This window comes from Myzus persicae, unplaced genomic scaffold, assembly GCF_001856785.1.
Source record: "Myzus persicae strain clone G006 unplaced genomic scaffold, MPER_G0061.0, whole genome shotgun sequence".
Classification (NCBI taxonomy): Eukaryota; Metazoa; Arthropoda; class Insecta; order Hemiptera; family Aphididae; genus Myzus; species Myzus persicae.
The window spans coordinates 281,943-308,934 of record NW_019101449.1 but is presented as its reverse complement, the minus strand read 5'-3'; the positions used below and the strand labels follow the sequence as shown (position 1 = coordinate 308,934).

Here is a 26,992-nt window from a genome sequence, read left to right as displayed (position 1 = left end):
TATACAAAAATATGCGGAACATGCACTAACATCAGAATATGCAAAAATATACACTTTAAAATTTTGATATTTAATCAATCAAGTAATGATTTATGGAGACTCATTGACTGCATGTCTATGATGTTGAAAATAGCAACATGCATTTTATGCAAAATCGGGTCTTTACTTATATCATTTAGACATTTGACATTTAATAAAGTATTGACCATATACCCATAAATAAAGAACTAATACATAACAAAACAGAGCACAACTCCCGCGGTGGTTGGGACTTTTGAGAGGGGGGGGAGTAGTTGTGAAGTTGTGAATTGTGATCCACCCATCGTTGTACTCAAACAATCTAACTGCTGTAGCCTGTAGGAATATTTATATTAGATACAAACCTAAGCATACTTCAAGTCAATCTTTGTCTATGTATAACGTGTAAATAGGAGTATATTATTAGATATTGCGTATACACAGTGCTATATATGCTTGTATAAATATACTTATGCGTAACACAGTTTGACGCAGCTTCTGATAACCACAAACTGATAGCACAAAAGTTTTCTGATCTAGGTACAACGCATTTGCATGACTCTCAGCTGCAGTATGTACCTGATTATTACTTTATGTACATGGAAGCTCGGAACGTAGTCGGTACATTAAGTAGGTATAATAATTAATAACAGTTCTATACTAAGTTCTAAGTAGGTCGGCTAAAAATACAAATTACAATGAGGGCCGAGGGGGGATATAATCGCAATTACCTCCCTACCAATGGGCACGCCACTGTGGGCGGGTGGCCTGAGCAACACATGTGGTACCATCATATATATAACATATAAATACATAATACTTAATAAATTAATATAAATTATTTAAATAATATATTATATTATTACCTATGTCACCTAGGTATACCGTGATATTATATTGGCCAGTAGAACATTCAACATTATATGTATTATATAAATGTATAATATATATAATACACCTATCATAATATTATTATATTATAATATGTATTATTGATCAACGTTTGCACATATTACATAAATAAACTCAAAGGGTGAGATATCTGCTCATTGTTGTAGGGTGTGTTGCATCGCCACATTGTCGTAAGCGTGTCTGATGACTGTGGTTTTGTTATCTGAAAAACGAATTTTAAATAAAATTTAAATAATACGATCGTAGATATTAATCTCGCCATTATAGTTTAGTTTTTTTTGTACATAATTCATTCGGGTTTGCCTTAGATATGCCTTACACAGCTGTGGTTGATTTTTCACTCAAACGTACTTGTATAATTTTGTCATTTATTGCGTTTTATAATTGTATACATCGTTATGAAGAACTAAGAATAAATATTTAATAAGATATTAGAAGTATAATGCATAACATAGATTAACACTACAATTTTGGGAAGAAACTAATAGATTTTTTTTAACCTTACATTTTTTTATGACATTTTATATCATATCGAGTTTTTAAATTTATATTCCCACAGTAGTAATTTTATACCACTTTATTAATTAATATTTTAGTATCCATGTACTAACTAAATGACTAAATTAAAAATACAGTTAAAAATAATAAAATATTTTTGAGAAAATATTCTGTATCAGGTTATGAAATCAATAACATGAGTGAAAGTCAAAAAAATAAATAATCTATCTTAATTTTAATTTTTCTAAAATTAGATATGCTGCATTTTCATAAATAATTCACCCAAGCAGGCTTGTATTATAATATTTATGTATAAATTATTTATTTATTGCTCAAATCGAGTAAACGAAACAATATTTTTGTTTTTTTACAGTCATTATACAATAATAAAATTGACCACTTACTTTTATGTCCGTTTTCAATACAAATGTTGGTCACCGGGTACGCTTGTTCTTTGTGAAGACTCATGTCCAAACCTGGAAGAACATCGTATAATCAAACTCATACACGACGAAATACAGGGGCGTAATTTGGGGGGGGCAGACTATGGCAAATGCCCCACTCTAAACATTTTTAAAAAGTCGGCAATTCTTTGTCCGATGATCAAATGCTAAAATCGGTAAATACTAAATTTGTATATACTATTTTACACTCAGAAATCAGATATTATTCTAATATTCTCTTTTTTTTTTTTTTTTTTNACAATCTATTTTACAATAATCAGTAAGTATGATGACAAAGTTTATATGACATTATGAAATATTCGAATAGGAAGACCCTCAGTAGTGTCACCTGACCAGAGATTACATTAAGTTATTGTTTGGTTAGGTCATATTATGACTCGTAACATTTTAATTTTATGCTTTGAGCAAGTCTCGGGGCCACAGCCTTTTTAGTCTTTTAGGGACATGTGTTGCAGAGGATAATTTAATATTCTCTTTTAAATTCACATTCACGGTTATTAATATGTTGGGAAACACTGGCTCCTCCTCAACTTATGACAATCGTTATTACTCGAAATACTTCTATGAAATGTCTAGAAAAATTCTAAAAATAGGTATACAACAAATTGTTTGTGTTGATAACATCGATAGCCGTTGCCGACTTCCACGATCTAATCATAACTAGTATTATTAGTTTTAACTGGTATTATAATTTCATCAAAGTTTTAAATGTACAAATAATAAAATTTTAAGTATTTATTTAATTTGATTTATATTATTATTCCATTAAACCTAATGATACTTGATAGGTAACTTATAGGATAAGTAAATAAATTAACGTTTTACTATTTTTAATGTTATTATTTAATTGGGTAAATTGAAACGTTTCATGTTATTTGTTTATCATCATGACATCATTATTCATTCACCCTTACATTTTTTGTTCCGAAAAAAATATTTTGTTGATGGTCTATCGTCCATACATATTAAATATATAGATAAGCATAATTTTTTAAATATTATGAAGTCGGCAACTTTAATCAGTTGCCCTATCCTTTCAAAAGTTGAAATGACGCCCCTGACGAAATATTATATTATTTTTACCTATCTAATAATGTTCTTAAATTAACATAATATAATAATATCGATAAAGTATTCAAGTCTTTAACCTACTTACTGCCACATAATGCAACTAAAATATAATTATGATATTAAAAAATATTCATTTACCGATAATCTCTTTTTCTTTGGACACTCGAAGCAGGTCAAACACTCTAAGAAATCCGAACAATATTGCACTGTTTACTATTGACCAAACAATAATCGCTCCGGCACCAATTAGATTTGATTTCAATAGCTGTAAAGTAAAAATATAAAATAACCTATATTTTTTTTAACCCATCACAAATAATAATATAATGTTTTTTTGCTCATATACATCGGACTGATTACAAATATGCAAAATGCATGATACGTTTACTGTCTAATTTCTAAACAACCCGCATTTTAATTATTGAAAAAAAACCAAATATTAACAACTTTTATTATATGTTTTTCTAAAAACGTTTTTTCCATCTCCTTGTACATATTATTTAAACAACAGTTAAAATTTGTTAAAATTCTTATCTTAAGAGTTGTTGAACATCGGTACTTAAGGACATAATTTTCAAATACTTAAATATGTTGAAACGGAGCACACTTTTAATGTCTAGTGAAGTAAATAGCAGAAAAACGAGGATTTTTAGTGTATCTATCACGTTTCCTTTATTAATATATTTATATAATTATGATGGAATGGGACCGCTTCCGTACTCCTTGTAAGACGTGTCTGTGCATGTAAGTGACGGTGGAAAAGTGCATAGGCAGAGATGATCGCTTGAACAGGAGCACGTCGGGTACTTGAGACATTGTAATAGTGATAGCTCTTAAAAGATCGTTTTTGTTAGATCAATCCGTTTGTATTACTGATCGATGTAGTCCCGTTTAAGTTGCCGGAAATACGTCCTCGACGACTTGGTTCTTCCGTCGGCACCAAGAGGAGTGTAGCTGTGATCGTACTATGGCCCAGCCGCTGGTGGCGAGTCTTAGTGTCGGAAAGGTCGTTCTGTGGACAACCGTAGTCCGTAGACTTGCACAGTAGACCTGCACTTGCACAGTGATACGACGGTTGTCGTTCCAGTGTCTTAAATTCTTCAGTCTGATGTCTTGATGTGTGTACAGTTGAAGAGTTGATTGTATTACATTGCTTTTTGTAGAGGTTAATGTATTTAAAAAAAAAATTATTGGTCGATTCGAGTAAAAGGTCGTTTCTTTTTTGATTAGTGAATATTGATATGTTCATTTAAATATAGATTAAATTTTTCATGTTTTTGTAAAATCATTTTTAAGAATTATTAATACATATACCTACATCTTAATAACTCGGAAATTACTCGTTCAAACTCTCGTTTAGATATTATACCTACATCAACATTTTTAAGGAAAAAATTATCCATTTAATAATAATTTACAGTACCTACCTATGATCAACCAAGGCAATAAATAAAATAGTTAATGATCTTAAGGATAATGTGTGTATTAATAAAATTATAAAAGTCTGTATGTCTAAACATAATATCGTATAGGTATTATCGTATAGTAATAATTTGTACCTATATGTAATGCTGATGTTAAATTTTGTTTCTTAAGTATCTATTATTATTATTTTATGTTTATTTAATTAAATCATATTTTCAATTGTATAAGTTTTTACCTTAAAACGAATTGCGATATCGTTGAACTCCGTTTACCAGATAAGAGCTTATAGCTAACGTATCAGCTACCTAATATTTAATGTATTTTATTGTTAATTGTTATGGCAGAGTAAATAAAAAAAATAAAATAATAGCACCCCGATGGTCTAATGGTAACTCTCTTACTACTTAAATTGCATAGTTCTGATAATTTAAAAAATCAGAATCTAAATCATTGATAAAAGAAAAAAATGGATGTGAGCGTGTTAGTTAAATCATCTCGACATCTTGTGCTTCCAGTATAGGACACCCAACTTTATACTTAATACCTATATTATGAAGGCATACACTTACTGGCATAGAATCGGGGTTGTTCCAAAATCCTCCTTTCACAAAAAGTGGCGTAGCTATCACTCCCCACAATCCACCTCCAAAATGGACGGCAGTCGTTTCGAGCGGATCGTCCACTAAACAAAATATAATTTAATTATATAACCATAACGAATATTATGAAAAACAATCAATGATGGTTGACTGTTTGAATTAAAGTTATGTTAAAAGAAAATCAATTTTGAATTATGTGTAATATAATATAAGTGCGTTGGTTATGAATACTTTTTATAATTATTTATGTATTTATAATCAATAATACTTGGTTACATACACCGAAAATATTACAAATAATCAGGGCCGGCTTAAAGCACCAGGTGCCATATTTTTTACTATGTAATGTATGGACACGTTGAAATATCTCATCGGTCGACGAAATAAGTAAAGCCTATACCGCTGGCAGTAATAATAATAATATAATAATTAGGTACTTAGGTGGAAGGCATAAATACTGTAAGGTACCTTTTAAACGGGGAACAACCCATTGCAACACTAAGTAAATGATACAACCAATCATGCCGACCAGCACAGCAGAAAAATGTGTGTACTCGTTGACACCTCCGCACACCGAAACCTGAGTAAGTTTATACGTATAAAATTAAATATATTCAAATATATGTATAGTTTTATTACGGCACGCCGAAACTTGAGTAAGTTTATAAGTAAATATATGTATAAATAGTTAAGTATAGGTTAGGTTATACCTATATACATTGGACTGCAACATTGAAAAACAAGGTATCAACCGAAGGGTTGTAACACTTGTAACTATGTAAAGTAAGTAGGTATATATTTAAGATTATTAATATTATATACTCACCATTCCGTTTAAGACAGCGTTGATGGTCATCGCGAACGGCCACCTGGACTCGCCAATGAGACCAGCTTTGGCCATAATCAGTATGACCACTGCCGCGCCACTACCGCCAAAAATGGTGTTGGCCACGCTATTTGCCACTATGACTCCATCGCCGGGTTTAGTAATGTGGCCCAGGGACGCGCCATTGAACGACAGGAATCCTGATATGAGCAACAGGGTCCCCGTGGCAACTAGCTGTGTATATAAATATGAGTTTTTATAAATGGTCGCATACTATAAACTAGGTTAGGTTATAGGTATATAAATATATGATGCAATGCGATTTTAATGAAGGTAGGTACCTAATAACACATTCAAGATTTTCATGGAAGAAATTGGAGTATCTCGATACGTATCGGGTCAATTTTGAGGGTTCGAGAAGTTACACGCGCAATATACAAGCGATACGTTCCGACCCGTATCGGACTCAGATTTCGATACGAGTTGGTATACGTAACTATTCCCTATATTGATACTAATCCAATTTCGCTTCGAAAAATATGGATTGTTTACTAAAAATAATCTTAGAAATTGTGTATAGGCGTAATAGGTAAAGCAAATTATTATGTATTTATATTTGTGCTTTATCATGAATTCATCATCATCTTCTAAAGGCAAAGCGTTGTTGTAGCAAAGTAGCGGTAGCCATTCATGTATGTCACACGCCGTCTGCATGTTCTCTTAAGTTGTTGGTAAGAGATACAACCCATTCAACGGACGATATCTTCAAAGGATTTACGCGGTCATCTTTTACAATTTATTTTCCTTTCCATGATGATGGTGATGAACTCATTATGTATTAGCAGATATCCAATTAGCTTTTTTTTATTTTCATTATATTGTGTTCATTATTTTTCTTCTGTTATTAATCTCGTTCAACACTGTTTCATTCATTTTATGTTCTATCCAGCTTGCTCCTGTCATGTGTTGTGTATTATATTATATAACAGGCGTAGTCTAGTGGCTTACCGGCATCGAGTGTCCGTTGTATTCGTTCGGAGCGATGGTGTTAAAACGTCCGTTCCGGGGGCCGATGAACAAGGCTGCAATGAACGAACAGGTGCCAGCCAGTAAGTGCACGGTCCCGGCCCCGGAAAAATCGGAATACCCAATTTTCAGTAACCAACCGTCGGGTGACCAAGTCCAGTGCGAGGCGATGGGATATGTCACACCTGAAATGCGGGAGTCATAAGTGATGACAAGTAAATATAACAATATTTTTATCTGTTATTTTTTTTTAAATTATAAATTGTAATAATATGAAGATGTATACATCACACAATAAGTTGGATTAAGGGGGTATCGTAAAAGGTGATCACGTCAACCTAAAATAATTACATATTTCAATGTAATATGATAATATTAATAGTGATTTATCATTTATATGGGTGTATTATAGTCTATAGACAACATGTACGTGGTAGAATGCATAATAATAATTTATAATATCATAAAAGCAGGGTGTATTTTATCAACCGATTATAAAGCAATTGCATACTCGCATTGGGTGTAGTAATAAGACGTAGCAAGCACACAAATTACCAACTTGAATTAAAGTACAGATAGCATTCAAATACAAAATTTTATTTTTCATAGTTTCTTGCTTATTTAAAAGATTTTAAAAACATAATTAAAAACAATAATAAATTAAATTATTATGCTTATTATTATGTAGGTAACATTGTACAAATTTAAGAAGTTAGAATCGGTTGAATAACCGTCGTCTATGGGAGACAGAGTTTACTCTTTAAAACTTTTTTTTGGGAGAGGGATAATAGTTTCTTTTAGCTCACACCACACCCCTCAGTACCACCAATGTGTCTAGAGGCTTAATCCGGGCATTCTAGCCAACTGTACTTGCAACCGAGCACTATTCGTAATTCGTGTATACTATATTATTCAGCATACTGTATACACTTAGGTATACGATTTATGACATACCCGATACGATAATGCTGTATAATATGTAAGCGATGAAATTGCACCTCTCAGCCACAGCTCCCGATATGATGGTTGCCGCTGTCGCTGCGAACACGTACTGGAAGAACCACACGCCGTTTTGGCCAGATGGCATGCCGACGCCCGCGAAGAATTCCTTGCCGTAATATCTGCAACCACCGCCACCGTACGCCAACCCGTATCCCACCAGCCAGTAAGATAGGGCACAGATGACTAATAAAGTATTAGAAAATATCAAAAAAATGTAAACAATATTACGATACGTTGAAACGTGAAAGACATCACACGAAACCTCTATTCCTGGTCAACATTATTACGAGAGCTGCATCGACTTTTCAGTTACATATTATATGTATATTTTACATTTTTAAATATTTTAATTATGGAGTCTACATGCAAGTCTGGAGGTGTAATTTCAGTTTTTCTGTTGTTGGTGTTTAAATGATGGGAAGCTATTTTTTAATCATTACCCATATATTTACCATAATATAGGTATAATGCTAAGTATAGGGTAGGTCTTAGTCTTAGGCCTTAAGATGTTTATAGCCGTTTAAGTTATAGGAGAAACAGTACATTATCTACCGTAAGTATATGCATGTAGAAGGCAGGCAATAATATTTAAAAATTTAAACAACTATAAGAATGCAGTTATTATTAGGCTTTCATTTTCTTTTTAAAATTATGATAGGAACTAATCAATTTTTTCGATTTCCTGTTAACACAATTTAACGATTAAAACTTTCATTAAGTTTGTATCCCGTGAATGCAATTTGTACTAATGACTACATTTGTTGTGCATTTGTGCAATGTAAAAACCCTGGTTCATGGTCGGACCACAAGAAAAATGTATTTGAAAAGTAATAAGAAATACAAAATTCAAAAGAAGAAATAATGACTCATTATCAGATTTAAAATTGTAAGCTTTCATTTTATTTTTGGGATGTCAAGGAAACAGTTTTACAAAAATAATAGGTGAGAATAATATCCTGCTTCGTTACACATAATTCTTCACAACAATTGTTTCATGGATAATAATAAATAAAAATAATAATAATATATATATAGCTAGAAGACACTCATCAGTCCATAATATCATCACTGTATTATACGGACTTAAATCATGGTTCTTAAAACAAATCGCTAATCAAATCAAAGTGTTCGCTAGTTTAACGTTTTTAAATTGTATACTCATTGCCCATTGGTACTACATAGATACTCACATAAATCCAATATATTTTTCATCAAAATGTTTGTCACGTTTTTGGGCTGCACACATCCAGCTTCCAAACATGCGAATCCTACTTGCATAACTGTGAGCAAACATTAAATAATAATAATAATTAATATTATTTATGTTATCATATTCATGTATATACAATATAAATATAATTTTTTTATTGAATATTCTTCTGCAGTCTACGAACTTATTTAATTTATTTAAATATTTTGATTTTTAAACGACGATAAAAAGACAAAATTTATACAATTACCTAATCATACTTGGATTATTTGTTAAAATTGTTCATTAATTAGTTGAATTTAATAGGAAAACATGATTTTCGATTGAAATAAGAACGGAAGAAAAACTATCTAAGCAAAACTTGATCAATAGTTAGAAAAATAACTGCCCATTCCCTCGACAAACTTATTACAGCTTTTGTAAAATCTAATTCTTAAGCTACTACTTAATAGTACAGTTAAAATGAAATCACAAATCGATAATACAGGAATACATCATAATTATTATCCTGCTTTCATAATACCTAATGCATACCTATAACCTATCACTCTAAGACTTGTCCATTTTGGAAAAACGAAAATCGTCCAGGTTTACTTCTTGAGTATTATAATTTTTTTTTACAATAATATTGTAGGTTGTACAATGTAACCTACATAGGAATAATTATATGTAAAATACGTAATATATAATAAAGTTATCTGAAATGTCATCACTTAGGTGTATCATTGACATATTTTTAAAAAATGTTTCTCCGACATTTTTTACTGATCACAATGTTGATTTAAGTTTAAGAAAATCACGGTATGAATAACATAGGTAGTTGTATAACATACCTATATAATATTATGTTTATTTCATGGATTCTAAATAATTAAATAAGCGTATTTAGTTAAAAAATTCCAATTTTCACTGGCTGCAATAACACTTTTCTGTGTATCAATTTGTTTGTTTACACAATTATAGTTTGGAGACAGTCGTTGTCTTTGAGGTGCACAGTCCATTTAATGAGAACATGCTAAGTTATTTCATACCATATAGTCTAATGTAGTAATGTCTGATGTAAACACATTAATGTCCAATAACATAATGTTCTATACTCTCTACCTATTATATTTGCCGACTTCGATAACGGCTCACTTCAAATACAATTTTATGTTTTATACTATAAAGATTACCGATCACCGATCACCGATGTACCACATTACAAATATATACAATACATTATTATCATGGCATATACCATGCAGGTATGTAGGTATTACAAACGATGCACATAAGTACATAACAGTGATCACGTTTCAGAAACGTTTGACCCTAATTATTTTTATTATATTTTACCGATAATAACACGTGAATTATTTACCGATACGCCAACGTGTTTAGGTACCTACATATCTTTTATATTATGTACATTATAATATAGTAATATACTAATGTGTACTTATTTGATGTTGTACCTCAGTTATCAAATTTTAACTATACATATACGAGATCATAATTCAAAATAGTATTTTAATCATTTACACGAAATTGCTTAAACACAAGTTAACAAGGAAAGTGATACATTTATCATGATATTATTTCTATACGAATATATAATTTAAGTACTGAGGTTTGAGGGATAATATATAATATTTTAATCTAGAACGCCTCCCCCCTGGAAAAAAAATTAAAAGTAAAAATATTAAACAATAATATGCAATTCAAATCAATAAATTTACAAATGATTAAATTAATAATATTATTAAATACATAAATAAATATTAATATAATAATGTAATTCAGTAATACGTTATAATAACACTATAATTGCCAATACAAAATGTATATATAAATATTAAAAATATTGAGCAATATACAAATTACAAGTACAAATAAATAAATGTAAGTACTGTTTACGAGATTTTTCATTAAATAGTTATACAAGTTGCTAAATTAGTGTATACATATAGTTCAATAATACTATTACAAAACTTTGGTTTATCGATCATTACCCATTAAATTCGGTTATAAATCCATATCGTAAATGATAGTCGATAGATGATCATATATTTCGAGTAAAATCAAAGAAAGAAGATATTTTCCAATCCATTATTGTGTAGGTATAAAATAATAAAAAAATATAAATATTGATTCAGGGGGGAAATCCGGAAATGTCTTAATGTCTTAGTCCAGGGGGAAACATCCAGTACAGTTAAGATCCTAGGGGGGGACGTCCAAATACCATACTATTTTTATCATCCATGTATAATGTGTGTATATATTTGTAAGGGATTCGAAGAAAACCAGTAACTTGTGTTTTTCATTCCAATATACACAACATCACTGACAATGAACTATATTTAATTGAAGTTTAAAGTTTATCGTGTCGTCGAATTCTATGTATGTTTGTATACACTTTGCAATCTTATTCGTCTTGATTTAAACTGTTTAAGTAACTCAATTATCTAATACGCGTTATCTACGTATTAAAATTTTAAATTATTTAACTTAACATTAATTTACATTTTTTATACAAATGATTACTCAAGGAGTATACTATTTCATTGTACCTATACATATTATGCATTACGTATGATAATCGACTGTGAACTGATGTTATAAAGGAATAAATACTTCCTAACTTCAAATCGATTCAAATAATATAAAGATATTAATTGCATTTATAATATATAATAGCCACAAAAAATCTTAATTTTTAACATTAAAAAAAATATAATTAATTAAATAAAATAATTTAAGGTAGGTACCAACACAAGAATATTTAAAACTTGATATTTTGACAAAGTCAATAAGTATCTATTCCGCATTAGTCATTGAAAACATAACGTTACATTACATGTATTTTTAATGCACAATTAATATTACTTAGACAAAATTATAAAATATTATTTGGTTTAATATATATTAAGTAGATATATTACTTGTGACTTATGAGTTATAATATATTTCTATTTTCTAACTAATATTTTAATAAATACAATTCGTTTTAAAAAAATAACGAAATATGTTCACATATGTAAAATATAAATAATATAATTATTTATTATTGATGTTATGAATGTTTTATCAGACGACTGAATTATTATTCTGTAATTTATAATATTGACTATTTATAGTCACTTTGGGATTCAATCTTCTCGAAATCCAATAAATGTAGGTACCATTGTACCAATAACTAAATTTGCTGTGATTAATGTATAGTTTTTAATCGTTCATAAGTTATAATTATTATCAAAAAATTATAATTATTATTGGGGAGAATAAATAGCGTAAAATTTGACTGACACGTGGAATCACCATAATATATATCTAAAACAAAATTGGGTCAATAAATTTGGCCGGGGTCGGATAGCTGTAAAATGCTCCAATCATCGATAGCCCACGAGGCCCAATGACCAGAGATTATATAACTTTAAGGCGTGTATGCTTGTGATAACTGATCGTAAAAAAATTAATGATCAGTAAATACAATAAACATACTATACGAATGGGTAATATTATCTTTATAAAAAATAAGATTGTAAAATCTTAATAATCTAAACATTCTAAACATGTATAAACTAAATTTAAATGTTATTCATAAGAAATCTTATATTTTATGATATTGAGAACCCTAGGAATTGGTGCTTTATTGTACGTGCCGCCATGTAATCAATAATCAAATTGTACATCTAGTGTACAACTTATTTTATTTTTAACATCACGAGGAGACCATCCAGAGACATTAAATATACCTGCATGCTATAACTAATTATTAATTTATTTCATAAAATCAATTATTTGAATATGACCTAATTTAAACTAAATTACTTAATTGGGATATTGTTCAAAGTGCTAATTCGTTATTAACTGATATTTAACTAACTACTTATCTTAATAGATAGGTACATTTTTAATATGAACCCACTGGTACATATTATGATATAATATTTTATTATTATACATTTTAACCGTTAGGTAGGTATTTATAAATAAAGCACACAATTTTAGTCTAATGATAAATAATCTGACCTTGTACGCGGCGAAAATAAAACTGCGTGAGAACTACAGGACGTGTGTATACTCCGCAATGAATATTAAAATGTTTATATCTAATAGGTAACAAGAATAATTTTATAAGGATTAATTCATCATTTTTATTTTGGTATCCAAATTATTTACTTCTAAAACAATTGAGCATAGATAGGTTATAACTTATAACATTATGTAAGTTGTCTATTGACTATTGTACAGTGATAACCGATAAACAATAGTGATAGTATAATAATAAAATAATAAAATAGTTTATATTTTTTCCTTGCAGAATAAATTATACATTTTTAAATATTCATGGCGCAGAGAAAACCCTTTAATAAATAAGGAAATAAATTTAGAATCAACAACAAACAATTGTATATTCATGTGTTAAAAATTCACATGATCGCTGTTATCAGTTGTTCATAGTATAAATTATAATATATATATATATATATATATATATATATATTTCACTTTTGTCTATAAATTAAGTTCGATAGCTCGAATTTTCCTTCATCAGTTTAACGTTACGGACTCGGATGATCATAGCTAGGATACATAATTTCGTTTAATTTTAAAATTATTTTACTGAAAAATGTTACTAAAAAATAACCATATTTTATAAGAAATTAATCTGGAAAGATCTATTATTTTGCTTATAACAATAACTAGAAAAGAGTAAATGACGATATTTATATTCGGATTAACATTTGAAATTCAATGATATTTTATATACACAGAAATATTCAATATTTAAGTTCAAACACACCAAATCTCGTGAAAAAAGTGATCTTATTCAATAATCAGGCACGGGAATATAATCTCTTTTATAAGGTACTTATATTATTATATTGTAGTTTTTAATAATGTCTTCTTAGTTCTCATTGTCACTGGCTACATTAAAACAATATTTAATAGGTATTATGTTATTTTACGAAATGGGAAATAATATTCAAATGAGTCAATCACATAAAATAGTGCTGGCGATCGACGACGTAAATACCCATGTCGTATTTACTTGAATATATAATTATTGTTATTAAACTAATATACCTAAATGAGTCACACGAGTGATTGTATTTTGTTGAAAATTTATCTAAAAAAACAAAAAGCAACGCATATTACCTACATATATTATCATGTTCAAATTTTAAATCGAATTTTACTCGGCCACACGCACTTTCGTGTTATCGTTAGATATGGAATACCGTGGAAATAATTTCTGAGTACCTACCTATGTCATTATTACACATATTTTTACTTCATTGTTGCTGTCATAAAACAATTGACTTAAATTAACTCAATAATCGTTCGTTTTTAGTGCGCTTTACCGGCTATACTTATAATAGCATGTTCACTATATCGCACATAGTGATATAACATAGTACTTACTTATGTACCTACATATGAGCCCCGACGCGTTACTCCCCCCCTAGCTTTCTGAAAATCGTGAGATATAATGGCAATATTTTACATAGGTAGGCTATGTCTAGGTATATGTAAACTACATTGCATATTATATTATGTTCAATATGTATGGCGAAAGGTATAATTTTGAAAAGTTATTATTTAGAATTGTTAATTTTATAGCAAACGAGATTATTAATGCTTTTGGGTCGTGACCGATGCCTTATTTAGTCGTTATTGTTTTTGCAAAAATGGAATTGTAATATAGACATATCATTTTTTATGTCTAGTCTTAATATGTGTAAGACAAAGAGTAGCATTTTTAGTTATTTTTATATTTAAAAATATTTACTTTAAAATCTGTTATAATGGAAAGTAAAAAAACTTGATCCGATGAAAGAAAATAATGAAAGAACAAATTGAGTCATCCAATTGTGCTTGGATAAATAATTATCATAATATATCTCAATAAACTTATTTGAAGGGTCCGAGGCCCTGATTCTATATTTTGTCATAAATTTAATTATTTACATGAATGGAATATACCTTATATAGTCATATGAAAACATTATAACAAATTGGGGGGACACGGACTTATGTTATACTTGGAATAACTTAACCCCCAATCCCTGCCACTAGTTCCGTCAATGGAATGATAAGTCTCATACCTTATGTATATATTATATTCTATAAAATACTTAAGGTAGGCAAAATTATACCGTTTAGCTACGCGAATCATGAGTTCAGGATACAAATGTAATGGTCATATAACAACGTTTGATGTTCAGTGTTCACGTGAACGCGTTGCTTGTTTAGATTTAAAACCGAATTTACTGTTCCAAGAAAATATTATTATAGTTTACGTATCGTTACTTTAATCGAATAATTTTTTTGTCCGGTGATGTTGAACTGGAATAAAATACCCTGTATTGTAATTTTTTATAGGTGCCTACTTAATTAACTTTACGGTACCTATTCAATAAGATGTTTTGGCGGAGTTCATGGTTTCGCGTCTCACACAGAATCTCGGAATAAAAATCCCCACATCAACCGTTTAGTTTTTAAAATCTTAAAAATTATAAAAAGATAATTACAATAACATAATATTATATTAGTTAGTCAGTCGAAAAAAAAATATGTATAATAATTATAATAAAATTATAGTCAGGTTCGGTTCAGTTGGTTCGTTTTCTTAAATTGTTAGACACGGCCGTCAAAAAGTCTCCACTCTCCAATGCTTAATTTATCTTCACTTTGTCTTATAACTAACTCTTTCAAGCGGATGTTTACTTTTTGATTTTGTCCTCTTTTTCTACGTCTAATTGGTTCACCTAAAGCATCTAATGCTAACTATGTTCGATCAGCGTTAATTTAATTTTTAATTTTCCTAACAAGCTTACATATTGTAGGATGTTTTTATAATGTACTTATTAATATCGACATATCGTGAGGTGAAATATATATATATATATATATATATATGCGTATAATACATGCTCTAAATGACATAATAACCTTTTTTTGTATTCAAGTATCTTTGAGTTGCACCTTTTTATTTTTATTATTTTTTTATAATTAATTACTATAAATTATTATATATAATAATATAATAATATTGTTTTTATTATTATAATTTAAATAAGTACTAAATAGTTGCTTTGGGATTTTTTTTCCGATTACCTCACACGAGGGTGATCGTGATGTATAGATGTATAGTGGGGGACCAGATTTGGGTATATTAATAATATCTAAAATGTGTTAACTTGATGAAATTGTAAGAAATTTAGATTGAGTCAGAATATATGTACCTAAGTAACAAAATATATTGTATACATAAAGTAAGTACTATTAAATATCAAAAAATCGACAAGTCAGCCTACATCAGAAAAAAAATCGATAAATGCAATAAATATATGCATATGTATTATATATATACTAAGTTCAGGTTAATTCTGATTTTTTTTACATTTTATGGATCTGTGCAAGCGCAATCACGTATCAATGCAAACAACAGAATAAATTATAAAACTCATATAATTTTTGCACACTTTCAGCAGTCTAGGTCGGTTTTTCAATCGCTCGTTATACATACATATTATATTATATAATATAATATTTTATTGATCGAATTTAAACTAGAACTTTGCATCAGATTTGCATTTCATTAGAATGGCTACGCTTTTATATCATAAAGTAAAATATAAACCAACATCGAAAGACATAAACATTGTACTACAACATTATTATTATATTATAGGTAGTTGCATATCTGCAGCATAAATGCGTCAACTTACATTCAATTCTAAATCATTTTTGTAGTATTTAAATTGTATTCATTGGTACCTGCTTTGTTCAATTTTACCACAGTTTATATTATATTATACATAGGTATGGTTTTACAAGAATAATGATAAAATATTTAAAAAGAAGAGTCCATCCTTGAAGAAATAATTATGCTTGTTGTGCAATATGCAACAAAAAAAAAACTTCACAAGTACAGAATCGCCTTAAAATTATACAGGTTTAAATTTTGTATTACCTATTTTATAAATATATGTACCAGGAGGTACCTTAATTTATTATATGACTAACTACTATTTTCGTATAACATAACATTTTATTGACTGTCCATAATATGCGTAGGTAAGTACTTATACAGTGTTCACACATACTATATATATAAATAGTCAAACAATTTAATTTTTATGCTATTTTACTTCTAAAGTAAAAATTAACTTAAATAATTTTAAAACTAAAAATCAACAAAAATTTGTAATTATAATATAATTTTTATTCATTTTCTATACTCGTATTATCATACGAATGTTTATCTGGATGTCTCTTATACCTTCATAAACAGCTGGGCCGATTTGAAGAAACTTTTTATGCGTATTTGAGTGGTTCCCTGAATGATTTCGATTCGCAATTGGACCGAGAGGTGCAACCCGGAGAGTTGCTAAAAGAGGGATTTTGAGATTTAATGATCTATTTTCACCACATTTTGAAAAATATTCCTTGGGACTCAGGGAGTGCTCAATGTTCATAAACACTTGTTTTCTTACCAATATACGACCATACGTTGCAATAGGTGCCTAACTCACACGTCAATTTTGTTTAATCTATGTTAGTATGCTGCATACAAAAATTAATTTAAGTACCTATTTGTGTAGCTTATGTACTCAAGACTAATTGATGGATTTTGATTTTTGATGAAAATTTCAAATTGTTCTTAGAGATATCAGGAAAGTTTGAATCACGTTTGAAAATATACCAAGCGCCAGAAGTGGATTGTCCATCTTGATTAAATTAGATATTAGTTCACAAAACGAGGTACATCGACAGTGATTAGTCCATGAACTGATAGGTTCACTATAACTAATATTATACACCTTTTTAGCGCCGTATTTTATAATTGTTTAATTTTCCACAGACGTCAGGTAATACAGTATAAACTATACTGCAGCTAGTATATTAAATTAAGTCCAATTCACATAATTTCACATGAATATGTTTTTAGTTTTTACTGATTCAAAAAATATATTTTATTTTATTTTAGGCACTTCCACTATATGTCATTCAAATTTTTCACCAAAAATACTTTTATTGAATCTACTCCAATTTTGAGTTAAACAATGTTAGATAACCCCTTGTAGATTATACAAATCGTATTAAATATACGGATTCTATTCATTATTATAATTAAAAACAAAGTATCCCGAATATAATTTTGAGGAAATATCTAAAAAATCTATCCACTCTGTAATAGCTATGTTTAAAAATAGTTATAGTTCAGTGATGTATTAGTTTTAATCAATTCGCTTTTAATATTTCGTGTAACTACTTGAAATTAATTCAACTAAACAAATAATATAAGTAATTCGACAAGCAGTTCAAACAAAAATATTTTTTTTATGAATATGGTTCTGAAAATAATGTTGTAATATAATAAAATCATCTATATGTACTCACAAGATACAATTATTCCGTTGATAACTAAAAACATATCGTCGATGTTGAGTTTTAATTCTTCCAAGTCCAGTTGAGTGGTTATTATATTGTTTAATATAACCATTGAACTAATATTTACTGCCATTTTACAGTGGGAATTTAAAAAATACACAAAGTATCAAAACAATTATGGGAAAATTGTATGTACACGTAAAAATGACAGCCAATATTTATTATATTGTACTTATTGTTTGATAATATAAAAAATATATACCGTGTGGTAATATTAGAAGAACATTATAATATATTATATTGCAATAGAACAATATCAGAAAATTGTTAAATATTTTGTCGAGTGTGATTTCAGAATGAGCAGAAACCAACTGACAAGTAAAACTAAGTAATACGCGCCAAACCAACGTGCGATTATACCGGTTATTGCAAATAATACTTCTACATGCATATAGGAGAGGGCAACGACGGTAATAAAGATGGAACGCGAATAACGATCACTAATTACCCATGATACATATATATACTTTTTGTTTTGTAGTAAGTAAACATATTAAGTTTTTTATATATACTCATCAGCCATCGACGTCAATTTATACGCGATGACAGTATTTTTCTGAAAATTCTCGGACAGAACGAATTATATTTAATGTTGCAGTGCATCATGACTCGTGCGACATAGAATAAAAAGAATTCTCGATGTACACAAAGGCGTAATAATAGAACCGAGTATTACAGGTTTGCAGGGCCGGATTCACACGAGCACAATATAATGAAGTAAGCTCATCTACAAAAAATGTCCAGATATTTTCAATTTTTTATACTTTGTTAACTAACCTAACTTAAGTGTTAAGTCGTAGAAGGTATAACAATTATAAGTTGTATCAAAAATTATGGTCTAATTTAGAGTTAGAAAATAACTTATGTGAGTAAATATTTGCACATAATTCATATAAATCATTTAAAATTTTTTTTCTAGCTTTTCAAGTGTTTGAATATTCAACCTTTCCTTTGGCGTAGGAACATATATGTAGTTGTATTAGTTATATTTAGTATGATTCATAAAATATGTATTTTTTCACTTGTATTTAATCGCGACTAGGTATGTAAAATAATATAGGATACCTAATACCTTCGATTTTTATTTTCACATTATACCTATACACCATAATCACCATAATAATAATTATTAATATTATTGATTATTGTAATATATAAATATATTTCTTGCATGCAGTATAATACTGAAAATCTATGTAACAGTATTTCATACCAAACTATTACACGTACTATATAAACCACGGTTATTAATTGTTTCTTTTTAACCATAATCACGACAGGAATTATTACATTCACGAGGTATTGATATTATAACAACAGACTCTGATATTATGACATTATGTGTCCAAAATACAAAAATTAACAAAAATTAGATAATTTTATGATTACGGGAGTGTAGGTTGTAACCTACCTAATATAAGAAAAACAGACTGTGATATTATATGTCACTATGTCAATGTCACATTCAAAGCGATTGATTATCGTTGTAAAAACCCGTACACGGATTACTCGCTTTGTCAGAAGTTAGGCTAGGTTAGACATAACCCGAATAAATGCTAATATGTCAGCAAGTCCATACACGAGGTGCTTCAAAAGAAAACCGAAGAAGAACGCAGGAGGCAAAACGGACCATCATAATGCTAGTTAAGACTTGTTTATTGAGGGCTGTAAGCCAAATTACTCAGAGGTCAGAAGGGTTAGAGGTCCTCCACATTTGTTTAATTAATATATATTGTACATGTGAATATTAATAAACGATGGTGGCTGGTGGGTGAAATGACTAAAGTCTGTGCAACCCCCAGTTGCCGATTAAAAATGTAAAAAAAAACAACTCTAATACTTGACGCTTTTGCGATCGATTCGTGCTTCTGTTTCCAGTAACAAATAGCGTGCATAGATTACAAGAATACCGCAGTTATATTTTAGTGATTGAAATGTTTTTATCGTTTATTATAAATAATATTTCTAAGGTTAAAAACAAAATCCTATTTTTTGAGTTAAGGTAAAAAATGGTCTATCTTAATCTCGCGTTTTCTTTTTTTTAAAATTAAAATGCTTAAAGAAGACCTTTTAAAATCCCTTAAAAAACGTTTTTAATAAACAGTTTGTTACGGCACACCAGTTTTTCATAAATTCTATTCTAGCTGTTTTTTAAATTTTAATTCCATTAAGCCAAACTTACGTGATGTATCTTAAATTATAATGTAGGACGAACAACCAATTTGTAGTCATCACAGCAATAGCAATATAGGAATCAGTCTGCAGGTATGTACCTACTTACACAGCTCTGCTGCGATTTGAAATTCGTACGCGTCTAGGTGATATACTTGCCAATGCCACCGCCCCTTGTTTCTTGTTGTATATGCGTGTACACGATATACCCATATAATATATTATACGTACACTAATATTAATAATATGTACATATTGTCGTGCATGATCAAATTTGATAAAAAATGTAATTTATTTTGTTGGGTTAGTATACCTAGCTAGCTATCGTATGTTATTAAAGATAAATGGGCGCAGCAAATCGAATAACAATATTATAATTTATAACATTTAACGGTAAACAGATCAAAAACGTGTCGCATTAGACGAATTCCATCAGTTGGTTGTGAGCTATAGGAGATGGTTTACAAAACATTTCTCCCAATGTTTTCCTCTAAAATGTATTTGAAGAAATAAATCGAACCTTTCTTAATTGATGGAAAACACCACCGTCATCGTATAGGTATTAATATCTATTTACCCCGGAAAAATCGACGGATTCGCATTTACAAGACATTTTATCCTCGTAGCCACTGTCAAATAAATAATAAAATAACAGATAATATTTATTAAAACATTATATAATTACACTACCATAATGTTTAATATTATTACATTTCGATTACAAAATATTTTAAAAACTCCAAAGAAATATTAATATCGTGTTATTATAAACAAAGTAGAAAGTCGGTGCTGAATTTTTGTATGATTTCATTTTTAGAAACTTGGAAAATAAAAACAACACTCCGAAGTTGGTCGTAATCTGGGACGATGCGAATACGCCATAAATACTAAATAGGATGCCCCCGACACGTACTCTGGTCACCCCTGGTCAAGTATAATAATTGATGCAATACAGTGTAAGTAACGTGTCGTACATTGGTTATTTGCATAAAACCAATTTCACGTATGACCGAACTCAATAATAGGTAATAGTTTAAGTGTGAGAGAGCGAGTGCAGCTAATGTGACAGTGTGCTAACTGCTGAGAGTGTATACGAAGGGTCGACGCACTTCCCGAATCATGGTTCAGCTCGGCACGGTCAACAGGATCATCAAGGCGTACGCGTTGGTCGGATTTTTCGTGGCCGCTTACGCACTCTACGTGGAAATCTCACTGGAAAATGATCCGGATTTTGAGCCACTGTGTGACCTTAGGGCATACGTCAAATGTTCTCCAGCATTTATTTCGCCGTAAGAGTACAATATAGTTATGACTTATGATACTTATTTTATAATATTATAATTTTTAAACATATTGCTGAAATATATAATATTTAAATTCCTAATGTTACCTAGGTATATAAATATTCAATTGTATACATATTCAGTGGCTATAATGTAATGATTAATATAACTCTGAGATTGAATATTGTCTATAAAATTACAACAAAATCCATGCTTAACGCGGGTTTAAAAAAATATACGAAACATTTCTACAAAACTGAAATTATAAATAAAAATATATTATTTTCAGTTTTTAAATGATATACAATAATATCTTGCTCTTTAAGATGAAAAACAATTTCAAGTTAAATGTAAATAGTATGTCATTAAAGAAAAGTAAATTTGTGATATTCTAATTATCTATAGTTGTCTCGTCAAATTAACTAAAAATTCGAACAATCAAAATATTATAAGAATTTAATTTTACTGTATGAACTTTCACTTCTTCTGACTTTGGATATCGTCATTATGTGAACAGTTCAATAATTCCATTCTGGCATTCTCTTATACCTATTACAAACTTAACAGGAAATTTATCTTTTCTGTTTTAGTACACGAAATATTAAATACTAAATAGTCAAATAATAATATGTAATATTTTTGTATTATAATGCAATGAGCTTAAAAATGTAGAAATTATAATATAGTGTATTGTACATTAAATATTTTAGGATCTCATAAAAACAATATATTGATTTATGTCAGCTATTAGGTTTGGCTTGGTTATTTTAGGTTAGGTTAAGTATTTTAAAATATTTTATTACTAACAAATACATTTAAAACATAATATACCAATAACTAATAAGTAATAACTAATAATTGGTAATATACAAGGCCACACATTTTCAACAAGTATAAAAAGTGGCAAATTTAGCAAAAGTAATTTATAATTCTTCGTTTATTATGCAAATAGTAAATAAAGTATGTATATTTTCACTGGCACTCTGCATCTAGAAATTAAAACTGGATGTATTGGGGGTAATAAAATATTAAGGATATTATGTTTTTTATTTGGTCCTTTAGTTCTTAAATAATATGCATATCGCAGCTGCTTGCTTTTATGTTTTAAAAACAAAAGCTTTGTCATTCGATCTAATTCTTATTTTAAAATTTTAAAATCCCTTTATTGCTGTCTAATATATTAAATGATCTGATAAAATAATAAACTTATTAAATACTACAAATAAATATTAGTTTTAACGATAATTATGCTTTAATTTATTTATTTATCTATTTTACTTGTCAAACAGTTTAAATTATAAACGTTGATAAGTTGATAATTAAATGTAAATAGTAGTAAAATAATTTAGAAAATTAATATACATACAATAAACGATAATAGGTACTGGACACAATATTATTAACTAACGCTATCCGTGCGAATTCCCCGACACGTTGTATGCAGATTATTTTACAACAGGCGCAAGGGCACAAGATACACAATTTACTGCAATTGTCGGTATGTTAATCGGTTTGGTTGAAGTGCAATAGTTTTTTTTTTTTATAATTATTATCGTTCGGTATATATATATACGAGCCATATAAAAATTGTTAATTACTAATTAGGTCAATTTTTACAATTTTTTTATACCTTATATTTACTTGATGAAACACATTTTAAATAAGTTTAGGGTTAGCAAATACTAGTACCTACTGTCAAAAATATCAACTTTTTTTTCATATATTATTTTTTGTTATTACAGACATCTATTATAGATATCACTTGATTTATGTATTTTTTATACAAGTATAACTACATTATTTTATATATTTTAGTAATAATTTTAAAATGAATTATACAATTTTACATTTATAGTTCCTATTAAATTGTTTAAAGAAATTATGACTACATAAAAAAAAAATCAACAATTATTATCATTATCACTATCAAACAATAATTCAAACTCACGACATTCGCCTTGTAACGGGCAAAACGCAGTACAAGTATGTTGACTAATTTGACAACACGAGTTTGTTGTAGGTGTTTAAGTTACAGTAGCAATAACGATAACCATAATATTATATATTATTATTTAGATCTATCGACTATCATAATTCATAATATATATATTATTATAATATCATGTCAATATATGGAATAATAATAAATAATTATTCATTTATAATTATTATTAATAATAAATAATTATTAATCATTTGAAGTCGTTTTGAAAAGTCAGAGTTTTTCAAATTTGATTTTCAACACAATTTGGGTAAAGATATAAAGTTCCCTGTGCCGTTATCACTTTATTATTGCAATCGTTAAGTAATGCATATTATTAGAATCAATATTTAATAGTATTAAAAGAGTCATACCAGAGTGTTGGCTCCGTCTCACTAACGAATCACGAAAATTAGCAAATTATATTCAATTACAAATTCATAAAAAATTTTCTTTTATATCTAAGATTCAAAAATGTAATACAAGATTCCTTACAAGTTTGTCTACCTTTATCAAAAAAAAAAAACATTTCTACAGGAAAATCAAATTAAATTTTATGAGCGTTTGAAGTTTAAATTTTTACAACATTGGATATTCACTGGATTTCTCTTGTAGCGATTTTCTTATTTTGTTGTAATTTAAAAACGAATTACTGTTAACACTTGAAATTTACACCAGATGTTTATTTTATCAATTCATAAACTTGATACAATTTTCAAAATGTTTTGATGGACATTTTGAACTTTCATTCTTTTTTCTATACATTTCTATACAATTTTATTGGTTGGGTCAAAAAGCATGACAATTTAATACAAGACTCTTGATAAATTGTTACAATAGCAGTTTAAAAATATTAAAAATACATAGGCACGATTTGTTTTTTTAATTATAAGCATTTAAGTTCAAATTTTGACCATATTTATCAAATTGAAAACTGAAAATGATTTTAAAGTTAAAAATGTATAACATTTTCAATTTTTATAGTTAAAGATTGAAAATTTAAAAAAAGTTCAACTTAAGCAGTTCTTTCCGTTACCAAGAAATCTAAAAAATATATGAATACTGTTAATATTTTTCTAGCATCATTGATAATTTAAGAATAATATTAATTCAACTTACCGGCTACCATATTAATAAGAAATAATAATATAAAATATCCTTGACTGACTTACACCGTCTCCGCTCAGAATCATTGAATTCAAATTTAATACCATCCATTACAGCGACCTCTTAGACACCTAATGTTCAGCAGAGCGACATCCACTTACCAGCTTTTATAACTATCATTGCTATTTGCTATACTTTATCATAATACACAGTTTTTATTGAAATTGTCAAAAATCTGCCTTTGAATTCCATCGGCCCATTAGCTCAGTTGGTTAGAGCGTCGTGCTAATAACGCGAAGGTCGTGGGTTCGATCCCCCCATGGGCCATACATTTTTTGCACTTTTTTTCATCATATTTCATATTAAAGATCACTTATATTTTGTTTGAAGTTATTACATATTGCTCAGTTATTTTTGTTTAAAATTCAAATCTCCAATGTTTTTTTTTATATAAATCTCAAAACAGCCGAAAATGATTATTTTTTTCGTCGCATTTAGTACTATAGTCAATAATATACAATACACAATATTCTAATTAACTTTATTAAAACTGGACTTATTTTTATATTCATGAAAATTTAGGTATTATTGGTCAAAATTGAAAATTTTATCCTCGAACAAAATATAACAATAATACGTAGGTAGGTATAAGTTAAAAGTGTAGGTATTGAATACAACCGCTGCACCGTTAGACGATACATATCTAATAAAATTAAAAATTCACCGATTTTTACACAATAAAAACAATAATGTTTGGTATCACTGTAAAAAGTATTAAAGATTATTTATCACTATAAATTAACTATGATTACAGTTACGCCAAAGGTTTTGGGATCGTTAGATTCATATTCGGCGAAGATTCAGCTTTCAACGTGCCCAACGGACTCACTGGAATGTTATTCTACACCCTGTCATTCGTGTTGAGTACGTTTATTAATATTAGAGGCAATAAGTAATAAATAATAATATTATAATATTGAATAATATTTTCCTATTTTCGATTATCATATTTTAGGATACCATTTTTAAGGAAATAATGTGTATAATTTTAAAATGCATTTTAATATTTAATTTTAACGAATAAAAAATAAAATTTCTGATTATGCATGTTACCAATTACCTCTGTCTCTAACTTTAAGCTTATAGCTTGCTTATACATCTATAGTCCAGTGGTTCCTAACCTTTTTGGTACTACGGACCACTATGAGAACTTTCGATACGTCACGGACCACCTCAATTGTATACCTTATTTTTTTTACAAATAATAATCAATTTTTTTTCACATATTTTAGAATTTTGATAATTATTACATGAATAAGAGGCTTTTAATAACATGGGTTTCACTATGTAATATAAATTTATAAATAAACGACGTACTATATACGATTGTCAATAATTAGTGTCATGCCTCAAAGGGAAATGAAATTATTAAAATATTTTTACATTTTGTAAGTATGGTTCGCGGACCACCTGACAATGTCTCGCGGACCACTAGAGGTCCTCGGACCATAGGTTGGGAACCTATGATCTATACTGACTATACTTACCTAATACCTTTACATATTAATATTTAGGTGCTTGCAACTATCTATCATGTAATTCTTGTTCACTTTTAACTTTCAGGTTGTTCGGATAGGGATAAAATCGTGAACATCCACTACTACCTGGCGATCGCGTCCAATGTGTCCACATTTTACTTGGCTTCCGTGTTGGTGTTCGTCGTTCAGGAACTGTGTTTGGTTTGCTTGATCACGTACTTCATAAACGCTATAAGCCTGCTGTGTGTAACGTCCAAACGACGGCAATTATTGGTGCTGTCTGCGCACCATAAGCCCTGCAAAGGCGATTAAGACATAATATATTATATTAATTATAAAATAGAGATACTCCGATACACCTGCCATAAGGTGTAAAGTCGCGGCGTGTATAATAAAGTATATAAAATAACTAA

The 26,992-nt window shown here is 28.9% G+C and overlaps 2 protein-coding genes and 1 non-coding gene across 5 annotated transcripts; 2 read left to right on the top strand and 1 right to left on the bottom strand.

Annotated features, from left to right (window-relative positions):
* Positions 1-577: 577 nt before the first annotated feature.
* On the bottom strand, positions 578-18,679 carry LOC111029098 (putative ammonium transporter 1). The gene is made up of 10 exons (XM_022307952.1): positions 18,448-18,679; positions 9,032-9,121; positions 7,794-8,024; positions 6,822-7,024; positions 5,814-6,047; positions 5,456-5,567; positions 4,958-5,070; positions 3,102-3,228; positions 1,833-1,904; positions 578-1,132 (listed from the first exon to the last, which is right to left on the bottom strand). The coding sequence occupies exons 1-10, from the start codon at positions 18,569-18,571 to the stop codon at positions 1,065-1,067; spliced, it is 1,374 nt and encodes a 457-aa protein (XP_022163644.1). The 5' UTR covers positions 18,572-18,679; the 3' UTR covers positions 578-1,064.
* On the top strand, positions 6,954-26,992 carry LOC111029100 (vitamin K epoxide reductase complex subunit 1-like protein 1). Of its 3 annotated transcripts, none has more exons than XM_022307957.1 (6): positions 6,954-7,054; positions 18,794-18,978; positions 19,097-19,215; positions 21,488-21,959; positions 25,856-25,965; positions 26,665-26,992. In XM_022307957.1, the coding sequence occupies exons 4-6, from the start codon at positions 21,790-21,792 to the stop codon at positions 26,889-26,891; spliced, it is 507 nt and encodes a 168-aa protein (XP_022163649.1). In that variant the 5' UTR covers positions 6,954-7,054; positions 18,794-18,978; positions 19,097-19,215; positions 21,488-21,789; the 3' UTR covers positions 26,892-26,992. The 3 variants fall into 3 exon arrangements, with proteins under 3 accessions (XP_022163649.1, XP_022163648.1, XP_022163647.1); XM_022307956.1 differs by lacking the exon at positions 6,954-7,054 and having other exon boundaries at positions 18,679-18,978; positions 21,488-21,626; positions 21,696-21,959; XM_022307955.1 differs by lacking the exon at positions 6,954-7,054 and having other exon boundaries at positions 18,679-18,978.
* Positions 25,295-25,368, top strand: Trnai-aau. Its single transcript has one exon. It is a non-coding gene; the product is annotated as a tRNA-Ile (tRNA).

Coding starts and splice junctions, on each gene's coding strand:
- LOC111029098 (XM_022307952.1), bottom strand. CDS start 18,571: ATGGCAGTAAATATTAGTTCAATGGTTATATTAAACAATATAATAACC. Junction 7,025..7,793: donor ATACAGCATTATCGTATCGG/GTATGTCATAAA, acceptor CCCGCATTTCAG/GTGTGACATATCCCATCGCC. Junction 6,048..6,821: donor ACAACGGACACTCGATGCCG/GTAAGCCACTAG, acceptor TTATATACACAG/CTAGTTGCCACGGGGACCCT.
- LOC111029100 (XM_022307957.1), top strand. CDS start 21,790: ATGGTTCAGCTCGGCACGGTCAACAGGATCATCAAGGCGTACGCGTTG. Junction 21,960..25,855: donor TCTCCAGCATTTATTTCGCC/GTAAGAGTACAA, acceptor CTATGATTACAG/TTACGCCAAAGGTTTTGGGA. Junction 25,966..26,664: donor CACCCTGTCATTCGTGTTGA/GTACGTTTATTA, acceptor TTTAACTTTCAG/GTTGTTCGGATAGGGATAAA.